Genomic DNA, 23,315 nt, shown 5'->3' on the forward strand with positions numbered 1-23,315 from the left:
TTCGCAATCAGTATAGCTCCCACACTTTTTTCTTGAGTATAGTATCGCTTAATTAGGATTGGTGAAACCAACAGGTTGAGGATCTTGCTCGGGTGTCACTTTCGTCACCTGTTTATATTGTTGTCGATAAAGGACGAAAAGAGGTAGCGATTATCACAATTCTCTACTTACATTTTACTTCATTCCTCTAGACAGGTCTTTTTCATGTTTGTGGAAATTGGAAACTGTAGGTTAGAAATGAAGACTTGGAGCAAAGTTATTTCGTTGTGCCAAGTGCGAAGCGTTTAATTTTCTTACTCACCTTCTTGAAGAGAATTTCACGGGAAAAAGAAAATCATGGTGTTTTTCTCGACGTGCAAATCCAGCAAGTTTCACGCCGAACTCTTTCGATACATCAAAATAGATTGCCTTGAAATTCGAAGAGGGATAGATCAGAGCAAAAGGACTTCAACATTTTTCCAGTTCATAAAGGCTGAAACTGGTGTCTTGTTGTGTACTAATGTCGCTGCCCGTGGTTTAGGTAGATCAAGCCAAAAGACAATGTATAAATGATGTAATATTAGAGCTTTGTGTAAAAATCAAAAGAATGTTATCTCTATTACACAAACCCGCGTGTACACGCGGGTCTTATCCTAGTGATATTAAAAATTGTGTACAGTTCCCGAATAGCGTTTTTTTTATATTCGCAAATTAGAAATAGTAACAGGTATATCTGATACATTTACTTTTAAATTTAAAGAGAGAAAATTTTAATATAAAAAATCATACAAAAGCCACACTTTTCAAAGTGATAGCAAGACACGAAATACATATTTTGGGGTTTGTGTTAAAACAAACATGGTGAAATAGGAAAGATGAGTGTGTGTATTTTGTATGATTAACAATCATCATCATGAGCTGAAACATGACCATCATAATCTTCATCACATAAGGTATCCAAAATATCTCTAGCAGAGGATGAGTCCGACCCGATGAGCCGGTTTAGCTTATCCTCAGCCCACCATTCCGTCGATTGTACCTTGCGGCAGCCTTTAGATTTGTCCACAGACTTTATAGCCGGCGACACATGATGATTACTGTATTTGGACCGCTCACATTTCTTGGTGGATTTTGAATGGTTGGTAGGTTTTGATGGCACGTTAGTAAATACTCCAAAAGCGGGTGGTGAATCAAGCTGGTTCACGAATTTGTTTCTGGTTTGTGGATTAAACCCCGACGGATGAATCATCCCAGTCCTAATGAAACCGTGTTTACGACCTTCCCTCTTCATTTTTCCTTATTTTGATTTTAGACTTGATGAATTGTAAAATTATCAATTTGTGGATATATATAGAGGGGCTTATCTTTGAAGAGCACACCAAAAATGTTTGGAACACAAGAAAATGTCAATAGTCAAACATACTTGTCCACCAAGAAATTAATATTATATTCTTGTCCGCTTTTTTGTTTTTTCTCGGCATTATCTGAGAATTGGTATTTTTTCAAACTTCTTCCTATTGTTGTCGACATCTTGTGTTACGTTCTAGCCTGATGTTGTAGTGTTGTACGATATATCTTTAAAGGATTATAAGCCAAACGTCATATAGGTTAGAGAAAAAGGAAAGCCACTAGCTTTTTTCTGATTTTTTTCTTGCAAGCCTTTATCGAAAAAAAGTCTATATGCAATGTAACGTCATCAGTTTTTAGTATTCAAATCTTCACTATTTATTTGACATAAAATAAATTTACAATTAAATAAGAATTGCTTCAAAATAAGATATACAGAACAAAAAATATATGAAGTTGAATAATTATGAAAATAATGTATATAAAAGAAAGGAAATGCTCTATATATTTTTTTCACAAACATAGAAGTATTATAAACTTTAAAGTATTATAAACACAAAAGTATTATTTTTTTTTCACTATATAGTCTAAATGTAGACCATAAAATAGAAGTACTCTAAACTTTAAATCCTTAAATCCTGAAAGCATAAAATCCAAAATTATAAAATCTAACCTTCAAAAAGTCAATTTTATTCCTCATGACATATAATTTTAACTTAATATATAATAGAGAGAGTATCAGAGGCAAAACGAGCATCTGGAAATTTTATCCTTTAATTACACTAAAATATAAGTTAAATATGTAGATTAATAATTAAAATTAAAGATGAATATTCAATTTATTGTGTTTAATGGTTAAAAATTCCCTATGTAAGTTACGGTTTAGACCAGATATATAGGTTGTCTATTGCGAATTTAATGAGCATTCCTCTTTTTAATAGAGATCGTATGTCGAAAACTAATTTCAGAATTTCCTTGTTTGGTTCCTTTCGATTGATGGAGCTGATTAGGATCTGTGAATCTGATCTCAGTGGCCAGTGGGAGCTTGGAGAATCCTTTTTCTAAAGCTTGGCTAAAGGCTGTTCTGACAGCAATTGCTTCTGCAACCAAAGGAGAAGTTTGAAGGACTCCGATTTATGACTCCTCGAGATTTTCACTTCCGACTGGTCGAAGAAAATCCATCCTAGGCCCGCTACTTTTGGAGCTTCCAGCCACGCTGCATCTGTAAAGCAGGTGATCTCCTCTAGGTCTTCTGATTGCTGATGGGGGGTTTCCGTGAGATGCTGTTTGGGTTTCTCAATAACCTGTGCCGATTGCCATTCTCTTGCTTCTTTTGTTGCTTTCGTTGCTGTATCCGCTGAGGTTATATTCCTGTTTTCAAAGATCAATTTATTGCGTGAAAACCAAATAGACCAGTAGATCCAAGTGAACAAAGAGCCATTTCCCACTTCCGTTGCTGGTAAACCAATCCACCGTTTTGATGCTTTCAATGGTGAACTTGTATGGTGCTAATTTCCAAACTTCTTTGGCGAAATTGCAGTGGAGAAAGAGGTGATCTATCATTTCCAAATCTCCACAGTGAACACAAGTAGCTCCTATCGATAAGCCTCGAGATTGTAAGCTTTCTCCCACAGGGAGAGCTCCTTGTACCACCTTCCATATAAAAAAAAAATTATTTTTGGAGAAAAAGTCCCATTCCATATGTCTGAGTGCAGGTCAAAAGTGTTTGGTTATTCGTTTTTCTTTTATCGTTAATAGCAACATTGTAGCCTGATTTGGTGGTGTACACTCCTGTCTTGTTAGGGATCCAGATGAAGGAGTCCTCTGCTCCTATTGTACTGGGCTTGATGCTTATGATATCTAGTTTCATAGCTGGCAGAATCTCGAGAATTTTCTCCTCACTTCACGAAGTAGAATTGTCGTGCATCAGTTCCGACACAACCATGTTACTAGAGTTTCTTGGTGCTGGCCCCATTGGTCGGAGTTGATTAGAGAGACTGAGCCAAGGATCCAACCAGACTTTGGTAGTTTTCATTTCCAATAGCTTTACCGATGTGTGGAGCTAGTAGGTCTCTACCTATTAGGATACTCTCCATCTATGTGAGGCAATAGCTGGAGTTGTAGCATTGAGCATATCAGAGTTGACACAGTATTTTCCAGAAGCACACATGCCAGAAGACAATGTGGATTGTTTAGCAGTCTCCAATACATTTTGGCGAGGAGTGCATCATTGAAAGCTTCAATGTCCCTGAAGCCGAGACTGCCTAAGTGTTTTGGTCTTATGAGCTTTGTCCAAGCAATCCATCACAACTTTTTCTTTTCTGGTTTTGAGTCCCACCAGAAGCGGGTCAAGGCAGATTGGATCCTTTTGCAGAGGCTCAAGGGCAGCTTAAAACAGGACATATTGTAAGAGGGAATGTGGATAACACATACTTGAGCATGATGATTTTCCTGGTGCTAGACAGGAACTTAGTTGACCAACCAATAGCTTTTTGCTGGATTCTGTCCACAATTGCCGTGAAGAGATCTTTCTTCCTCCTCCCAAAAATGCTCAGGCAAGCCCAGATATTTTTCCTGACCTCCCTTTTTCTCTATTCCCACAGCATAACTTAACTCAGTCCTTTATTTCAGGTGGTGTCTTCCCATAGAAAGTTATATAATATTTTTGCACGTTGATCATCTGACCAGATGCATCTTCATACTTTTGCAAGATTTGCTTCAGAGTTTCACACGCACGAGAGATGTTTTGCGAAAAACAATTGTGTCATCCGCAAAGAGTAAGTGATTAACTATAGGGCTTCTCTTTGCTACTCTGACTCTTGATAAGCGACCACTGATTTGAGTATTTTTACAGAGTCCCGCGAGTACTTCCCCACATAGAATGAATATGTACGGTGAAAATGGGTTGTCTTGACGAATTCCATGATGAGGTTGTACATATCCTTTTGCAGATCCGTTTATAAGGTAGGAGTAGGAGACTGAGGTGATACATTGCATAATCCATTGGATCCAAAGGTAGTGGAAACCGAGCTTTGTAAGGACTGATTTGATGAAGCTCCACTCAAGTCGGTCATACGATTTGCTCATGTCGGTTTTAACCGCCATGGCACAGTGTTTTTTTGCTCCAGATCTTTTGAGGAAGTACATATTTTCGTGAGTTATCATCACGTTGTCAGAAATTGCTCTTCCCGGCACAAAGGCGGATTGGGACTCAGAAATGACAGAATGTAGAACCGGTTGAAGACGCCTCGTAAGGATCTTGGAGAAAATTTTATAGATCACATTGCAGAGAGCAATTGGTCTATAATCTACAACCGATTAGGGAGCACTGCCCTTTGGGATCAATCTAACAAATGTGTGATTGAGCGAAGCTGGTAGATGTCCTGACATGAAGTAGTTTTGAATCTCAGTGGTAATGGTGGGGCCGATTGTTTTTCAATTGGTTTGGAAGAATTCAGAAGAAAAACCTTCTCGACCTGGTGCTTTGTCCGGATGGATTGAGAAGAGAGCAACTCTTATTATTCTTTCTGTTGGAGTTTCTATCAGTCTCCTATTTGTGCTCTCTGAGATGCAATGTTTGAGTGATTTTTCTACTGTTTCCTTGCAGTTTGATGCATTGGAGATGAAGAGGGACTGGAAGTAGTTGCAGATGACCTTGGATATTTCAGCCTCTTCGAACACAGGTTTTCCCTCAACATTCTCTATCACAGAGAATTTGTTGACTGTTCTTCTGTTCCTCGTAGTTGCGTGAGAAAAACCGAATTTTTGGTCACCCAAAGAGAGTCACAAGAGCATACTCCTTTTTTTCTAGTAAGATTATTCTTCTTGGTAAGCTTGTTTCAATGTGGAGTTTAATTGTTGTATTAGGCTTTCATCTGCTTGGCTACTAGACATAGCTTCGTCTAGTTGGATCTTAGTTTTTTCTATTTCCCTTTAACTGTTAACGAGCTTCTCCTTGTTCCATTTTAAGATTGATTTGTGATATTTGCTGATCCTGTCTTCCACTGGCAGAGGCCACTGAGAACCAGGCTTCAATGACCAGCTTTGTGATTTTTTCGTTTTTTCCCATTCGACCGTCATACCTGAAGAGGCCGTGTTTTTTTTCAGAGTTGGGCTCAAAGTATGTAACCAACGGTCGGTGATCAGATCCCTCGAATCTGTAGTAGTGGCATCTTCCTGATGGAAACTTCTCAGCCTAAAAGCTATTAGAGAGGGAGTGATCTAAGCGGCAGTGGACGAGATGAATATTCATTATTCCTCTCCAAGAAAAGGTGTTCCCTGAGTGTCTGAGTTCAACAGGTCGCAGCGAGATAACAGTGCTCTGAATTCGCAGAAAGACCCTTCATCTCTCTCAGGTCCCCCTTTCTTCTCAGTATTATCTATAATTTCATTAAAGTCTCCCATTAGGAGCGTCGCGAGTAGTCGAGATATTTTCTAGTTGATTCCAAACTGATTTTCTTTTAGTCTGATCCGGCTCACCATATACGAAAGTAGTGTAAAACTTGTGTTGATTGTAAGAGATAGATGTGTCAATATAGTTATGGCACGATGAAAGAATTTCCAACAAAATATTTTGGTTCCAGTACGAAGCAAGCACACACCTCCTGGACTGTGTGGTGAGACCAAAAAATGAGAAGAGAAGTTCATCCATTCAAGATTTTTCAACAAAAAGTCATCAGAGTTTTTTGTTTCAATGAGAAAAAGGATGTCAGGGAGGATTGATTTGTGCACCTCCCTAATACTCTAGACTGTTGTGGGATTCCCCAAACCACAACAGTTCCAGCTAACCGCTTTTAAGGAAGCGGCGCTGGAGGGTCCCAAAAATCCGGTCTTCCTTTGGAGATAGCAGGAATGATTGTGACACTTGGTTGAATTCTACTTGTAGAAGCATCCTTATTCGAGGTGGGGATGATTCTCTTTTATCGAGCAGCGGAAATAGGGCTCCTCAAGGTTGTGACTGATGTAGCTTTAACCGATTTGCAGAGATTTGGCTAGATGAAGATTGTCGTGCTACATGTGAGTTGTGAACATCCTAGACTTTTCTTTTCCTGGAACTCATTCATGTTATTTTTTTTAGGGCTATTAATGTTTGCTCTACGGAGAGGGGGTCTATGTAACACCCGTGTTTGGAAAAAATTACCAAGTTGGAAAATTTGGTTAAGGGATTTATGGAAAATGTAAGGCAGAAATGGAGAAAAACCAGGGGGTTAACTGAGGAAAGTCGGAAAATGAGTTTAGCCGGGTGAAACTGGGTTCAGTATGGTGATTTCGAGCTAAGTCCAGCTTTTTGCCGAGTTAAATCGAGTTTTGCCGAGCTAAAATCAGTTGGCTGCGATTTTCGAAAAGTTTAGCTGAGAAATTCCGACAAGCCAAGTTTTTTGGAACTTGGTCGGAATTCAGATAAGGTTGGTCCGGAACAGACAGCCTTTGTCATGAACGGTTGCGCGCGGAAGCGGTTATCGGGTAAAAACGCGCTAATGCATAAGCGCGGGAACGGTTATGGATTTTAGCCGAGTAAGCGATAGCGCGAGATATGATTATCAGTCGTGCGGAATCACGCGCGGGAGCGGTTTTTAGCCGAGAGGGTGTGGATTGTTGCAGGAACGGTTTCTGGGCGGTTTTCTTCGAGAAATCGTGTGAGCGCCTATATAATAAAGGCCTCTCGATCATTTTCTCTTCTTCGTGCGACCAAAGAACACAGAAAGATTGAGAGAAACAGTTTTAAGAGAAGTTAGTCGAGAGAATCTCTGTTTAGCCGAGCGATACCGGATTCTACACGAGAGTGAGTGCGATCCTGCCGAGCGTGATCCGGATTCTGCCGAGCGATCGTGGGAACGAATCTGATCGACCGCGAGTTCTGTCTTTACCGAATCTGGCCGATAAAAGCTAAGGTGAGTGCGTGATCGTAGCCTTGTTTGGTCGTATTCTTGCTTAGACTCTAGTCGGTTGCGTGTATATTCTGTGTTTGTCATGATATTTCTGCTGGCTATGCCGTGATGATCGATCCACCTTAACGGCGATAGGGATCAGTCAAGGCGCTCTCGGCTAAGATGCTCGCCGAGGCTTGTCTGGTTGCTGGATGATCGGCCGGGTAAGCGTGTATGGTTATGCGCGGGTAGTTTTCTGTTCTTATGAGCATTGGGCTCGATCTTTGTTTGATGCGATTATACTTTGGCTCGGTGAGACGGGATGACCGCTCTCACTAAGCAGTTCTGTTTGCTTATGCCTCATTTGTGGATGCAGGTAAAGAAGTCTGATCAGCGCGCGGACTATGGCTGGAACGGAATGGATGGTAGGATCGAGTAGTTAAGGTCTTAGTCGATGTAATAGATTATATGCGAGCAATCATTGTACTGAGAACCTCGATTTAATTCAAGTATTCTGTTTTTAATCTACTTATGCACGGCTAAAACTGTCTAAACAAACCTAATGCAAAAAAAGCTAAGTAAAAATCCGGATCGAAATTTGACTAAGTATAAGTTAAAAAGTAAAATCCGGGTTAGGGTGCTACAGTTTGCCCCTTTTCTTTTTTGCCACATGTGTCACTGAGGGTTATGTTCTGTCGAGTTGGGGTAGGTCCTGGCTTTCCGGTTGTAGATGGTCACGAGCTGCTGTTGCAGCGAGGATAGACATTGCCTTTTCAGCCACAAGTCCTCTGCTTTCTCCTTCGAGGACTCTCATCCTTCTCGCTGCACTTTTCACTGGGTCTGGGCAGTTTAAATATTGTATTTTCACCTCCTGCAGTTCCTCCATGATGCTATCTGTGGTGATTGGAGGAGGGGGAGGTGGAAGCTGATGGAAGTCTTCTTTGTCTAAGTTTCTGCTTAAGTTGAATCGTCGGGATTGAGGAGATTCTGATCGACCATGGCTGACCTGATGTTTTTGAGGGTCTTTTAGCCTTCAAGTGCGTCCAGATGGAGAGACAAAGGTCTCTTGAAAGTTTTGTGGTACTTTTTGGAATTCATGTGAGGCTGTGGGATGATCTCGGTGGTGCACAGTCTGGTGAGAAGATGTCATTTCTTTGTTCCTCTGATTTGACTGGGATTCTGAAGGCTCTGAAGCTCTGATGGAGTGCCTTGAAGTATCCCTTCTGTTGTCTCTATGAGTCCCTGGTCTTGGAGATTTTGTGTTCAAAGGCTGACTCATGTCCTTCCTTTTGTTTGATTCTTGCACCAAAAGGATTCCCATGCCTATCTAGTCTTTCACTGAAGGTTCTATCTGAGTTAATAGTTTTTATTTCCACTATTGCAGGAGATGGTCTGCTCTCTTTGTCTTCTCGGCTTGGGTGGGAGCGCCTATAAGCGAGTTTGGCCGGGCAGTTGGACTCATCATGGCTTAGGAGGTGGCAGTATTTGCAGTGGTTTTCGAGTTTTTTTCGTACTGAATAGTGACCACTGCTTCTCCTCCGTTTGGAAAGTCAATGATAGTTTCTTTTATCAGAGATTTTAGCCCATCAATAGATATTCAGATACGAGCCTCTGTCTAGATAAGCTCCTAGTCTTCAATAGTTCCCAATTCTTCCCCAATGTCGGTAATCATCTTTTTTTTTATTTTCAGTAATGCAGCGGAATCCCTTTTAAACTCATCCAGATGGAGATTTGTGGTGGAAAGGTGGGAGAAATAATCGGTTCCCACTACTGGAGGATGACCATCCATCGTGAGATGTGGTATGGCCGGTTGTTGAGCATTTTTTGTATATCTTCCTCAGATTCAAAGCGGAATTAAAAGCAATGTTGGCCTAAGTCTGAGCCGATGACTTTTCCTTTGATGTCCCAACGTTTTGGTAGAATATTGAACAGAGCTCACATCCTCTGTTCTCGTGGGTTTGTTAGCCTTCCTATGAGAGTTAACTTGTTGTCTTTTATCAGGTCGGTTGTGTCGATATCCGGAGCGCAGATCCTCTTTCGTGGTGGTTGGGGGTCTGGGGAGTAGGCCTTCGCTTCGTCCTTTTCCAAGTAGGAGAGCCTTCTTCTGTCCATGGTGAGGATGGTCTACTAGTTGAAAATGCAGATGGAGAGACTGGAGATGGGCTTCCGAAGCGAGAGGGAAGGAGACGGGGCTGAGATGGAGTATTTGCAGTGATGCAGTAGGAGGTGAGAAGGAGCTTTTTTCCAGTTGAAGTATATGGTAGTGAGTAGGAAGCTTATTTTGTCTGTTAAGGTCGAGAAACATCTTGGTAGCTGAGTTCAAAGACGAACCGTAAGAGGAGGCGTTGGCTTGTTCTCTCACTTGAGAGACCGAAAGGATGGAGATCTTAAAGATTAGCAAACTCTGGAGAAGTGGTGTTTGCCGTTGATGTTGTTGACGTTGGAGGTTTGGAGAGCACGTTGAATCCCTGAAGCTTCCCAGGAGGTGAGTATCGCCATAGATGACAGAAGGGGAGTCGGTACGCCGGAAAATAGATCCTCCGACTAGGCGTGAACGCGGTGTTTTTTGAAATTTTGAAAAGCTTGCTATTGTTTTTGTTTTTTGACGTCTTCTATGTTTTGTTGATAAAATATTATAGCGATTTATATGATAATGATTTAATTTTTCCAGTTTCTATGCATAAAACTCTATGGTTTATTCAAGTACCTCTATAATATGAAATAAGTAATTGGTAAAACTGATTGTAAAACAAATATATAGAAATAATTTATCTAAAATCTATTTATTCACTCAAAATATCATATAAAACGGAATGAATGGAGTGATATATTGATATAATCCATATTTCCCATTTCATAACTAAATTAAAGGGTAGAGAAAAATGCATAAGATATATACGCAATATATCTTAGAACTGAACAAGATGGCCGTAACTTAGGTACAGAATAGGTATAAGAGAACGTGGCTAGCAAAACTTTATGGGAAAGAATGAGAGACATGTGGTTTGTCCTTTTCTGGCTTTATACTTTCGCGTAGAGTGAATCGATATGTCTATTGAGCATCTAGCGATCAAACAACCTCGTGGAATAATAATAGTTTTTGTGTTTTTTTTTTAATCAATAATAGTTTATGAGTGTTTTTAGAAAAAAGGATTAGTGACCTTTACAAATATTAAAATATATCTTAAAGGGTCTATATTATATGCTTTAACTACTTCGTGGGCTAATAATATTTAATAGTTTCTAAGTGTTTTGTCCTTGGTTTGGTAGAGACTAGAGTGCAGCATATATTCGGTAATGCGACGTTTTTAGAGACTGAATAGGACAAATAAATACTTTTTGTATGGGCATTGGATGTTGGTTTATTCATTCCGTATGTTCAATGTATATATTACAAGAACTACGTGATTCCCATGCATACCTTATACTTTATAAATATTCTCTCAAAGTGGGAGATCGACGTCAAAGGGAGACAGATAAACAAGTACAAGTTCTTATGAATGTGTAAATAAAATAAGCTATAGATTTGTGCACATGGACTATCCCATATAAACCGGACTTCATACTTCCCCTCCAACTTACTTCACTTTAATGCATATACCCATTGTACATACTATTATACATTCATCAGTAATTGTATGAATAAATTTGAAAGTAAAATACTCAATATTTTTCGAAGATATATAGTCACATATTAGAATTAAAGGACTCTTATATGAAGGATGGAATTCCAAGATATTTTGATAGTTTTATTAGATATCTATTTTAATCTATTTCATTTAGTTGTGTATATTGTTTTTTTTTTATTTTTTACACAAGTTACTAAAATGCATCAAGTGTAAACGAATTCCGACCTGAACAAGGCATGATGTTGTAGTATCGTATGTTCCGTGAGAAGGATTCAACATTCTATGGGAATAACTCAATATGTTTCTTGTCTACAACACTAGTACAGTAGTACGTTGTACAAAATCAATAGTCTATCTGTTGTGGTCAAATAATTGTCTAATCTATAATGATAAAAACGATGTTTTTGCCTGCCAACAGAACTCAAGTAGTATAGGAAAAAAAACAGAAAACATAAACGAAAAAGACATATACTCTGTTGGATAGAACCATCTCCATAAACTCAAAAAAGTTTTTTGTCAACGCTTTTATCAATCACGGCATTCTTATATATATACATTTTCTTATTAAAAAGTACGTAATCAGATTGAGATTGTCTTGATAGAAGGTGCTAGAAATTAGCAAATCATTTATGAGAGAAAAAAGAAGTAAACATTAACAGCAACATAACGGTGTGAAGCATGCATGCACTATATCTTAGAAGAGATTTTATTTGTTTATTTTGGCAATTTATTGAAATCCATTCATGTGTCTTAATAATTTAAACTATTTCGGGTGCGTACTTTCCCTGCATTATATTATGTGACACTGTAATATATATTTTACTACGAATATTTGTACATGTGGAATATTTATTTTTATATATAATTTCTATTCTCTAGATAAGGGATTTGTAATTTGAATGCATCTGATTCCTAATCATAAACTAAAAAGAAATTTTACTATTACTAATGTTGTTGAATATGGATCTGAAAATGAGGGTTATCTATTCATGCTTTATTTGATACCCGACACTAACATCGGCACACTTATTTGGTTGTCTACCTTGAAATTGAATTTTTGGACGAATGAAGCGTCGTGTTTATAATCGCATAAACACTTAGACAATTTTGTTAAGAGAACTTCTTTACTGATGCTTAGAAAACTTATCTCAAAAACTAAATACAATAACTCTTATCTCTCATGTCCTTAATTCTTCTTCATCAAAGACTATATATAGTGGTAACACAACTTTGCTAAACACTTTTCCTTTTCCTATTAGAACTAGATAACTCCTAAACTAATAAAAAAATATGCCTATTTTATCTTTAACCAACTTGTTAGAGATATCTTGGATCTTAAGTTATTAATCAAAGTTTATCCAACAGTGTTGATCTAATGATCTCATTAATGAAGCTGTGGAGGCTTGACGTTTTAAGAATTTTGAATTGCTTGGATCAGAATTTTGGAGTCGCTCTCCTATGCCATTTCTTCATAACTTATACATCACTGATCTCCTCCTACAACCTATTGCCAGGAAGGAAGATTTGTTTACTGCAGATCATATATTTTCGCATCAACATTTTCTTATTCCCTTTAACCAAAATTATTAACAAACTGAAATTGATGGAAGAAAAATAATGCGAATAAGTTCAGTATCATTAACACACTACCAAAACATATCAACCACTAAGAAATAAATACCATTAGGCCCAACAATTCTTAATATTATATTGGGCCTAATTCTCAATCTATAAATCTATAAAACAGATGTTTTGGAGAACAATACTCGAGGCTGATATTGTTAAACATCATTTTTAAGTTTTTGTTGATTTATAAAGGAAGCTATGGAACAAGACTAATATGGTTAAGTTTTGCAAGAATTGACATTCTTAGCACTTTCAAAAATCTTATGCAGAAATAGCATTTTATTTAGTGTACATGTATTGACTTTTCAGTTTTACCTCTATATAATACACGGACCAATAAAAAACAGGACAAAATCATTATTTGACAAGAGAAAGTATTAATTTGTGGATAACATGTTGAAAAAATGCTAAAAACTAATGATTTTATAAATAATTAGGATATTGGCCCGCACGCATGTGCGAGCTTGAACATTTTTTAAAAGATTGGATATAATTGAGCTAATATTAAGTATATCGAAAGTTAGTAGGTTGGTTTCTGATGGGCTCATATTGGTATATAGATCGCGACGAATTACAAAATATTTAGTCATTGACCAGTGTTTTGTCATATATTTATATAACGGGTTATTTGTTACTATTACTACATAGATTATGTAATGACAACAATACATTTAACTTATACTAAGAGTATGTAGGTGATTTATCACACATATGTACAGACCAACCACCTATTCGCTCTTAGGACCAACTGACTATTATAAAAAAAAAAAGAATTGGCTAGAATACTGAGCCGCACACATGTGCGGCATGATTGGTGTTATAATTTTTTTTTAATATACTTAGTATCTATATGGGTCATTGTCATGTAATGACCATCATATACTACTGATCCTAGGGGTTTTGCCAACACACATGTACGGTCGTAATAATTTTGTTAAAAAATAAGTTAATTATAATACTTAGATGTTGATTGGTTTTTCCGCTATTTTTCTCAAACGTTATGTTTGTAGACGGTTGTCGTTTTTAGCATTTAACAATAATCACACAAACTGTTTTGTGTCGCTCGTATCGCTTTTACCATTTTTTAAAAAATTTAAATCGATTCAGATATTTTAAATGGTAGAAGTTTGAAATCTTTGCATTTTTTTTACAAAATATATAAATATTTAATATATTATAATTTTAGTATTTTAGCCTGAATTTTAGTATAAATTTTTATTGGTGAACTTTAGTATAAATTTATTAATATTTTTAAAACTTGCTATATATCCTATTTTGATTTTGCTATTTTTATTACCAAGATTTTTTTGTATAATGATGTTCGTTGTGATTGATGCTTCTCTACTATTTTGTAATCTCATTTATGTTAAGAAAAACAAATTTTTTAAGTTTATTTTTTTCTGAGAATGTCAAGAAAAGATTAAAAACCCTAAGTTTAAGTTGCATTTTTCACTTATTGTAATTACACTGCCATTTTTATTTTTCACTTATGCACATAAGTTTAAGTTTTTATTTTTCATTTTTGAGTTATAGTTTAATTGATAAAAGAATTTCTTTTGTGAGAAAGTTTTTCTTTCTTTGTTTTCACATGAGAAAATACTATCTAAAGTGTGTTTACACAATGAAAAACAAATACAATAACATATCTCCAAACATATTTTCCTAGGATCATCTAATTTAAAGGCTAGTATCAAGACTTCTGATTTAGCAAGAACACCTTTTATGTGACTGCAAATCTTCATCTATGTCCTTCTCCCTGCATAAACATTTTGTCTCTCATATCAATAATTTTCTACATCCAAATCCAATATTTATAAAGATTTGATGAATAACTCTTCATAGAAGCTAGTGAAACAAAACGGAAGACACAAAACCTTGGGGAGAATCATAACCATCTCAAACACAATGAATTAAAATCGCATACCCTAAAACGAACAATCTGGACGTGAATACTCTTTCCCTTCAGATTAAACAAATTAAACACGTTTTTGATTTTAACATCATTTCCCCCTTCATCTTGTTTCCCTGGAAACGTATAATTTCATTGGGATCTAGCAAAAAGAGGAAAAAAACTTAACATTAAATATACTAAATGTAATGAACAATCTTAATCTAAGACCCAAATTGAAATATTTCAAATATATGAGTTTGATATATTTGGGATGACATGTATGTTCTGCTTCCTTGTTAAAAACCCATGTTTGTAAAACACAAACCTAGAATGACTGAACTACACATCTCAAACAAAAAAACCTATAACTGAAAATTGTATATATATGTAAATGAGTTAAAAAAAAAAAAAAACCCCCTAGAACAAATGAGTTTCATGCAACAGATGTCCTGTAAACAATAAAAAAAAAAACATGTTAAATCCATTAAATCTTATCATAGTTGATGAAAAACTTATTAATTAAAAATAAACAAAACAAACAAAACCTTTTGGAGAAATATATTAGGAAAGGAAAAGATCGTCTTTAATTCTGAAACCTTACATGATAGAATTCTAGTGATGAAGACCAAAATTTTCATCTGCATTTGTGCTCGGGATTCCAGTCTAGACCAAACTTTCCTCCATATCCTAGACCAAATTTTCCTCCATGTATTTTGATAAACCATTCTGAGTTGTTCTCACCAGAAAATGTATTTCCTGTTTCTGTAATAATAACAAAGAAAATTTATTAGTTTGAAAATTTAAAAATCACAAGAAATAAAAACTGAAATGGTGAGAACTACAATTAAATTTTATGGCTAACAAAAATGAAAGGAATTGAAGAACGGGTTCTATTATATAAGGTAGATTTAGTATAGCTTGTGAGATAAGTTTTGATAATAAATAAATATAAATTAAGACAAAATCTTCAAATCGTTATAACTTACCAAAATTGTAGCATGAAGATATTAATTAAAACCTGATATTCAAGAATTTACACTTCAAATATTCCATAAACGATTGGTCAATATTATTTTATGTATTTAATTAAATATTTTTGAATTTTATTTTTCTAAAATATAATTATATGTAGGAATATTTCTTGATAGAAAATATTTGAAAAATATTGTGATCTTCAATTTGGTCAATAAAATTTTATTGGCATAGATAAAATTTATGCTGTTATGAATTTGTATTTGATTTGAGTAAGTAATTTAATTGTAATCAAAATTCATCATTAATTGCAATAATTCAAATTTGAAAACAGAAAGATATGAAATCTGTATTAGTAAAAGAATGTTGTTTACATGCATGATCATATTTCTTTAAATTATAGGCAATGAAATTAAAGGAACAATTTTTAAAAATTTAGAATTTAAGGCAATATCCTAGAACTATATGATTCTAAATTATCATTGATGCAATCACGGAAAAATCTGCATTTATTGTTAAGATTTAATATTAAGATTTATTTTATTAAAATTATATTTGTTATTTATGAAATTTTAAGTTCTAAATTCTGAAATTAGATTTATATATTGCATAATTACGTCAAAATATTTTACATATACGCTTTCAAAAATGTGTAAATATATGTTGCTTGATAATTTATTATTAAATAAATTTATATAAAAAATATATATAAACATCACAAAAGAGAAAAATTATTTTTGAATTAATAAATGCCAAAAAATTACAAAATAGTAAACTGAATATTTAAAATTGCGAATTAAAATAATATATAAACAAATTAATTGATTAAAAATGTTGTTATTAATATTCATATGATTTTAGATATGTTTTGGCCCAAAATTTCATTTTAACCCAAAAATTAATTAATCTTTTTGACCCAATAAGAATATAGATTATCAGATTTATTTTTGGGCCCAAAAATTATTGAGATTGTCATGTCACATTTGACGTGGAATCTCTCATTAAACAGTAACCAATCAAGAGAATCCTTATCATGTCACATTTGACGTGGAATAAACGTCATCATTGACATAAGCAATGACAGTTTTTTAAACCAATCAAATTAAAACACTTAAAAAATTTTTTCATTAAACTACATTCTCATTTAATATATAAAATTGCTATATTTGGAATATTGTCTATGGTTAAACACTATATTAGAGAAAGGTTTTCCTCTTAATTTGTAGAAACCATTTCTTATTTCCCTAATCTATTTTTTGTTAAAAATGAGTTCAATTTACGAAAATCGGAAAAGGTACTTTAAAAAAACTAATGTCTCATTACATCATCTTTGGAATAAAATGAGTATAATATCCTTTCATCACGGTATCTAGCTCTTATGACCTTTAATCTCTTTAGGAGCTCACCAACATATTTACACTATGAATTCGGATTACATCCTCCACATTCCATTCATTAGCAACCAACACACCGCTTTGAAATCTCCTGCCAAACCTCTTTGAACATCTCCTTGCCTTCTCAGGCTCTCCGGATACAACATACCAAGTGTCAAGTGATCATCACGTTGTAACAAGAAACATACGGCTCGCACCCGACCTTCACCATTTCGTCTAGAAAGTACTTGCCCGCTTCCCCTGTCGGCTAATTGCAAATGGGCTTAAAAGGCCTCATCTTTATTACTGTATAATTTTTCAGCATTCAGTAAAAGTATAATGGCCCCCATTAAACATATAACAAGTCCATTAGCCATGGATGATAGATGGATGTGATGGTCGTGCAAAGGCATGCCAGAAGAACAAATATTAATGCAACCCAACCCAAGACGTGATATCGACAAACATCTGGCACATCACTAGAAAGTAAATCCAAAAACGAAATAAATCAATCAAGCATGATTTGTCGACCTGAAGAGAATCTGAACTGACAATCCTACCATTTGTAACGTTTATGTCTTTTTTTTTTTTATCGGAAATCTGTTTCCTTTATTAAAAGATGAACCGTTACAAGAAAGCAGTTAAAAAGAGTGAAGTAGTTTAGGGTATAACTAATGAACCAGATACAACCGAATAAGACATATCATATTTTACGTATAAATAGTATTCTATTATCTATATGTTTCACATGAGATTTTTTAATAAAAGTTTTACCAAACCATTTGAAGAAAATAAAGCAGATGACATCACAATCTGGTTGATGAAGAATCATGATGATGCTCAGGTAGGGGTAGGCTTTGCTTATCTAAATCTACTATGGCTTTGAATAGGAAGTAGAATAAATACAGAATAATTACAGTTAAACTGTATTTAAAATGATCTGCAATTTTTTACCATTCACAGATTTGATGTAGAATAAAAAATATTAATATAAAATTGAAAGATTTGCATGCAGATATTTATTAGCCTAAAAATCAAAGAAAAAAAGTTCTTCCAGAACTGCTAAAATATGAGCAGTCCACCCAAATTTACATCCAGTTCTAATTTATTTTTTTAATAATATTATTTTAATTTGTATAAATTGATCTGTATTGCAACCATTCAAAATCTATAACGAGAGGCGTAGAGTGGTGAACGGTGCACCTAAAGCACTCTACTATCTATAAAAATATATACCACCTTTAATTCTTCTTCTTAATATTATTATTATTTTGGTTCAAATTAATATTATTATTATTTTATTATTTTGGCGAAAGAAAAGTCGACTGACTTCTCTACTCGAAATAAAGTCGAAGATAGTTGTTATATGTTAATGATAATGATACATACACAGAAACGAAAGAAGTTTATAGATAAATGACAAAAAAAAAGAATCTTCTTTTTCCGAAATTAAAGAAAAATGTTATAGTCGAGGACTAAATATTGTGAAAACTACTGTAATCAGGGAAACTAGCCTAACTATTCCGATTTCTGACTATTACTCGCAGACTCGCATATCACCCACCTAATTTTCTAAAATCACTAAAAGTCAAACTGTATAAGTAATGTTGTTAAGTGGTTTGCTAAAAGAGATTGTGAACTTTTTACATCATCTCTGGTGTTCAAATTCATGAATATTCAGTTTACACAGATCGTTGATGTCTGATGATGTAGTTTGAATAATCCTTTATGGTTCTTTTATTCTTAAAGGTACAAATCGATCGAGTTGTTATTAGAAAGCATTATTTTATAATCATTATGTAAAAGTAAAGGGAAATGTTAGAATGTGATGCATGCAATGGATAAGTAATCATTCTGTCTCGCGTCTAGTGGGCAGCCCAAAGCAAAATATTTTTTAGATTTTTCTTCAGATTCTTTAAAATCCTGTCGTTTTGGGAATTCTCTTTTATCCCGGAAAAAAAAAAGTTGATTGCATACATAATGTTCGTTGATTATTTGTGGTAATTGGTACTTTGGTAGTGGTAGGGTAGGCCATAGATGGTAGATGCAACCCACCATTTCTATTAGGGGCATATATAAATTTCTTATTTTTAAAAATCTGAAATGACAAAAAATGTAAATAATCAAGATGAAAGTTTTCAAACTAAAACTGTTTTGTTCGATGGTTTATTACAATGGATTAAAAACTTGGATCGACTTCCATTAACTACAAAAAAAATCATCGTTGTTCCTTTTTTTGCTTTACACATGCAAAGTGACGGCAATATTCGAGTTTTACATGCACTAAAGATTAATCTGATTTTCGGATTTTCAATTCATGATCTATCCCGATTATAAGGGAAAGAAGGGAAAAGTTTGTTGACACACACGAATAAACAAGCTCTAATTGAATTCTAGTTGCTATATAATATACAGTAAATACACATAAGATATGAGTCATACCATAGTCTATTTATATAAGAAAATAAATAAACAGGAAAAAAAGAGAAAATTTGTTATCTAAGTGATGGTTATTTTCCCTTTCTGCTCTATAGAACAGGAAGCTCATGTCCACCTTCTCCAGCGAAACTCACCTGCTTCTGCACGTGTTTGATTAAAATTAGTTCTTCTTTGACTTAAAATTAATTTTGGAGAAAAAAATAATATATGATTAGCCATACAAACCGGCAAAATATTCTTTGATGATGTAGAGGAGGATCTTCATAATTGGTATAAATATGGTATTTCATTTGTTAATTTATATTTTTCATAAATTATTTGCCATGTGAACCCATTAACAAGTTTTGTTCTCGATCCTATTATAAGTCCACTCCTGTCTCGATAAATGTTTGACTATATATGTATATCAGTATATATATGAAATTCGGTATTCATTAGCATGTATTTAATATACTCATGTGATTAGTTAATAAATAATTTATTAAACTGTTTTGAAAGAAATTCTGTTTTTAGCAAAAATTATTCAGATAAGATTAAGTATGCATGCACATTTTTATTTATAATACGTACGTCATAATCACGTTTGTAGATGACGTAAATAGATAAGTTACATAAAGCCTAGTGGCCTAGTGGTTACTATAATGATTAATATACTCTAATCAAATGCTAAAGCAATGCTTAAAATTAAAATTCTGTTTCTTGTCTTGCACATCAATATAGAAACTCTACTCCAATAAACTAAAAAAAATTCTTAATCACGGATTATGTTATTATTGCAAACGTATCCCCACCACAAGTGATAGTTGACATTATTCTACGATTTATAAATTCTATTTCTTGTTGCTTATATCTTTTTATCCGAAAGAATGTGAAATTTATTCAATTAGAAAAATATTACTTTTTTTAAATAAATTAAATGTCTCATTTGGGGCAAGAGTTAGAAGAAAAAATCAACTAGATAGCTATTGTCTTGCACTGAGCCAGAGCTCCATGCTATCTTGTTGCTTAAATCAATTATATAGTAGTTTATATTAAATTGGATTCTGCTTAATCTTCAAAATTTTTTTTAACACTATTATACGATTAGAAATTCCAACTTTTGTTTGCTTATATCAATGTATTATGTATATTATTTATATTAAACGTTTCTATCAAACTGATGCTTGCTTAAATTTTCAGGTTTTTTGCCAACGATTTATATTAATTGGGTAAGTTTCTGATCTAAATGTAACACCATTAATTTAAATTTCTAATAATAACACAAATTCAATATCGAAATATTCAAAAACTTTTTTTAATAAGAAAATATAACTTTAAATTGGAAAATATGAATCCAAACACAGTGTTTTAAGTTTATATATAATAGAGTCACATAATAATTTTCATTATTTCGAAAATTTACTTTTCGTGTGCTAGATTTGAAACAGAACTTTAATTTTTTGATATTTAACGTATTTCCTTCATGTTATACTTGACCAATAGAAAAAAAAAATAAAACATTGAGCTTTGACGCGGTAAACTTATTTTGACCAAACTTCAAAATAAAAAGCTGCAAAACGGTGATGAAAGAAATACCTCACGCGCCTTAACACCCCCGGTTCTAAGTTTCCGACGACCTTCACCGCCGCCAATATCGCCGGAACTCTCTCTATACAGACTTAAAATCTTCTCGGCGATCTCCGAAGTGTCATGGCTCTCCTCCATAAACTTCGTGATCTGAGATCGAGGCAACCTCAGCCTCACGCTCGTCTGACTAGGCTCAAGACCAAGCCCAGGCCCATCTCCGCCGCCGTCAGATCTAGCGATCGCAACATCGGAAACCGTTCTCCGAGAAAGCATCAGCATTTCTAACCGCTCCTTCGCACCGACGTGGATTCCGGACATAACTCGCCGGTACGGAAGCTTATTATTAGTTTCCGGTGGATTCTCCGGCGGAAGCTTAGGAAGCTCGACGAGAAAATACGTCTTCTTAGGTTTTAAGATCTGGCTCGGCTCAAGCGGTTTGGCGCGAACTCCGAAGTGTTTTACAGCTTCGGAATCTAACAGGACGTAACCGGGATAATCCGCCGTGATTTCTCTCGCCGTCGCCGGAGTTTTAATTCGGAAAATCTCGCCGTCGATTTTCATTACTTTCGCTTTCTTTCTCCTTGCAGCAATGCTGTTTCCCATTTTCTCTGCTCTGCTTTTTTTTTTTCTGTTATTAATGGAATAATGTGAAATGTCGTAAAGCGGTTGTATTGTAACTGTATTTATCTATTTATATATATGTTGGGGAGGTTTAGTTGAAAAAAATATTATTATGTTTTGAATTAAAGTGTGTGTGTGAAGCTGTGAAATTTTACAGAGATTCGTTCTAGTTTTTGATAAAGTCTTAAACGTTGAAATTTTATTCATTACGTTTGAAAAGAATAAAACTTGAATATGTCGGTCCATGACAAGCGCAATACATTTTCAATGATTCCATAATTTTTATCGCAACATTTTTTTTGGTTGTTAGGGTATTTTAAAAAGCAATCTAGAATTAACTCGGGTATTTAAATATTAATGACTGTAACTACCGCTCCTGCTTAGTGCCTGGTACGTATATTTGTTGTTATCCGAAAATACACTCATGTGGCCATGTTATAATGAAGAAATATAAGACCATGTCCAGCGGGGGTTCATCCCTTTACTTGGGCTCGAAATCATATGCAAAACATAATTAAAAAAAAGAAAAAAAATTCAAACGGGAAGAATCGGGTCGTCTGGGAAAGTCTGAAGAGCCGGGTTCATCACCACATGGCAAAACGTGATTAGATGGAAAAAATGTGTAATTTTAAGAGAGAAATTTATTTTTCTCAAGCAAAAATCATTTTTATTTCATGGTGATTTCTTCTCTACTCTTCTTCTTCCCAACATTTCCAATCAATAGAAACATCTATCAAATTTACCAGTGGAGTTGTAATCCAAGCATCGTTTTATCCGCCATGTCAGCAACCGCTGCCGGTGCAGGAGCCGTTTCTGTACCAAATGCAGGCCCGTCGGGAATAGCCGAATTTGCAATTTCTCGGGGTTTACGAAACACAATCGCCTTGGGTTGAGGAAGCTTTCGTCGGTTGGAGAAGGAGGAGAAGGTGTTGCAGTTGCAGATGAAGAGCAACAACAACAGCAAGAGACTGTCCCTGTGCCTGTCTCTCCTTCAGACATGCTCACCATGTTTTTTCAGGTTCATCACACACTCTCTCTCTTTGGTTAACTGGTCTAGTGACTTTGTGTGATTATCATCCTCAATCTCTATTAAGTGTATATATACGGTTACAAGCTCCTTACATAGTTCGTGAGTAGATTTGCTAGAATGCTTTGTATATAATTAGCACATTGTATCTATTTGCACAAGTTAATGACAATGAGCATTCTGAAGATACAGTAGTCTACGTCGATTGATTCAATAGTTATATCAGATCTCAGAAATGAGCATTGCACATGATATTTAAATTGTCTTGAAGATCCTCTATGATCACTACTCTGTTGAGATTTCAAGTGTGGCCTCAAAATTGAATCTGATCTTTTTTTGTTGGCTTTTTTGTTTGATCTTGAAGGCTGATGGAACTTTGAATGAAGCGGCTATTCCTAATGTAACAAAGGCCTTACAGGTAATACTTTGCTTTTAGATCATTTTGTGATTGCATCTGTTTCTTGAACTAGCAAACCATTTTGTGATTGCATCTGTTTCCTCTGTTTCTGTATCAAATGCAGGCTTTTGTGAATCTTGTTCTTACACTATGTGATCATGGTGATTCGGTTGTCATGTTTGAGCCATACTACTTCAACGTCTACATGGCCTTTCAGATGACAAGAGACCAACATAATTGTTGGTCCTGGCCATCCTGAGACTCTATCCCGACGCAGGTACCTCCTTGACTTTGAATTGAATCACATTTACATGATTTACATAGATTTGAAGTTGTGACTCGTGAGTCTCTTTTCCCAGATTGGTTAGAGAGGACACTCTCTGAGTCTAAAACGACCCCAAAAGTTGTAACTGTTGTGAATCCTGGTAACCCAAGCGGCACCTATGTCCCTGAACCTCTTCTCAAGAGGATTTCGGAGATATGCAAATATGCAGGGTGTTGACTGATTGTAGATAACACATACGAGTGAGTTTTCTCATTTGCCAAAGTCACATGATGTCCGAATTGAATGTTTCTGGTCT

The 23,315-nt window shown here is 35.0% G+C and overlaps 2 protein-coding genes and 2 long non-coding RNA genes across 13 annotated transcripts; 2 read left to right on the forward strand and 2 right to left on the reverse strand.

The window, feature by feature from the left end:
- Positions 1-711: 711 nt before the first annotated feature.
- Positions 712-1,296, reverse strand: LOC18008640. Its single transcript, XM_006391338.2, has one exon. The coding sequence runs from the start codon at positions 1,268-1,270 to the stop codon at positions 878-880; it is 393 nt and encodes a 130-aa protein (XP_006391400.1). The 5' UTR covers positions 1,271-1,296; the 3' UTR covers positions 712-877.
- Positions 1,297-2,270: 974 nt separating this feature from the next.
- LOC112084134 lies at positions 2,271-3,876 on the forward strand. The gene is made up of 3 exons (XR_002898120.1): positions 2,271-2,785; positions 2,867-3,041; positions 3,130-3,876. It is a non-coding gene; the product is annotated as an uncharacterized LOC112084134 (long non-coding RNA).
- An 83-nt stretch (positions 3,877-3,959) lies between these two features.
- Positions 3,960-9,856, forward strand: LOC112084105. 10 transcript variants are annotated; one of them, XR_002898116.1, is made up of 6 exons: positions 3,960-4,103; positions 4,181-5,136; positions 5,434-5,681; positions 8,578-8,668; positions 8,884-8,993; positions 9,195-9,854. It is a non-coding gene; the product is annotated as an uncharacterized LOC112084105 (long non-coding RNA). The 10 variants fall into 10 exon arrangements; XR_002898088.1 differs by lacking the exons at positions 8,578-8,668; positions 8,884-8,993; positions 9,195-9,854 and adding exons at positions 5,910-7,217; positions 7,350-7,417; positions 7,570-7,717; XR_002898118.1 differs by lacking the exons at positions 8,578-8,668; positions 8,884-8,993; positions 9,195-9,854 and adding exons at positions 5,910-6,228; positions 6,310-6,342; positions 6,404-7,717.
- A 9,130-nt stretch (positions 9,857-18,986) lies between these two features.
- LOC18008545 (uncharacterized protein At1g66480) lies at positions 18,987-21,347 on the reverse strand. The gene is made up of 2 exons (XM_006391339.2): positions 20,699-21,347; positions 18,987-19,263 (listed from the first exon to the last, which is right to left on the reverse strand). The coding sequence occupies exons 1-2, from the start codon at positions 21,290-21,292 to the stop codon at positions 19,213-19,215; spliced, it is 645 nt and encodes a 214-aa protein (XP_006391401.2). The 5' UTR covers positions 21,293-21,347; the 3' UTR covers positions 18,987-19,212.
- Between the last annotated feature and the right edge of the window lie 1,968 nt (positions 21,348-23,315).

Source organism: Eutrema salsugineum, unplaced genomic scaffold (genome assembly GCF_000478725.1).
Source record: "Eutrema salsugineum unplaced genomic scaffold, Eutsalg1_0 scaffold_9, whole genome shotgun sequence".
NCBI classification, from domain to species: Eukaryota; Viridiplantae; Streptophyta; class Magnoliopsida; order Brassicales; family Brassicaceae; genus Eutrema; species Eutrema salsugineum.

What these genes read in the sequence shown, in the direction of transcription:
- LOC18008640 (XM_006391338.2), bottom strand. Translation starts at nt 1,270, where the DNA reads ATGAAGAGGGAAGGTCGTAAACACGGTTTCATTAGGACTGGGATGATT.
- LOC18008545 (XM_006391339.2), bottom strand. Translation starts at nt 21,292, where the DNA reads ATGGGAAACAGCATTGCTGCAAGGAGAAAGAAAGCGAAAGTAATGAAA. An exon ending in GGGGTGTTAAGGCGCGTGAG is followed by an intron (nt 19,264 to 20,698) that starts GTATTTCTTTCA and finishes AAACACGTGCAG; the next exon opens with AAGCAGGTGAGTTTCGCTGG.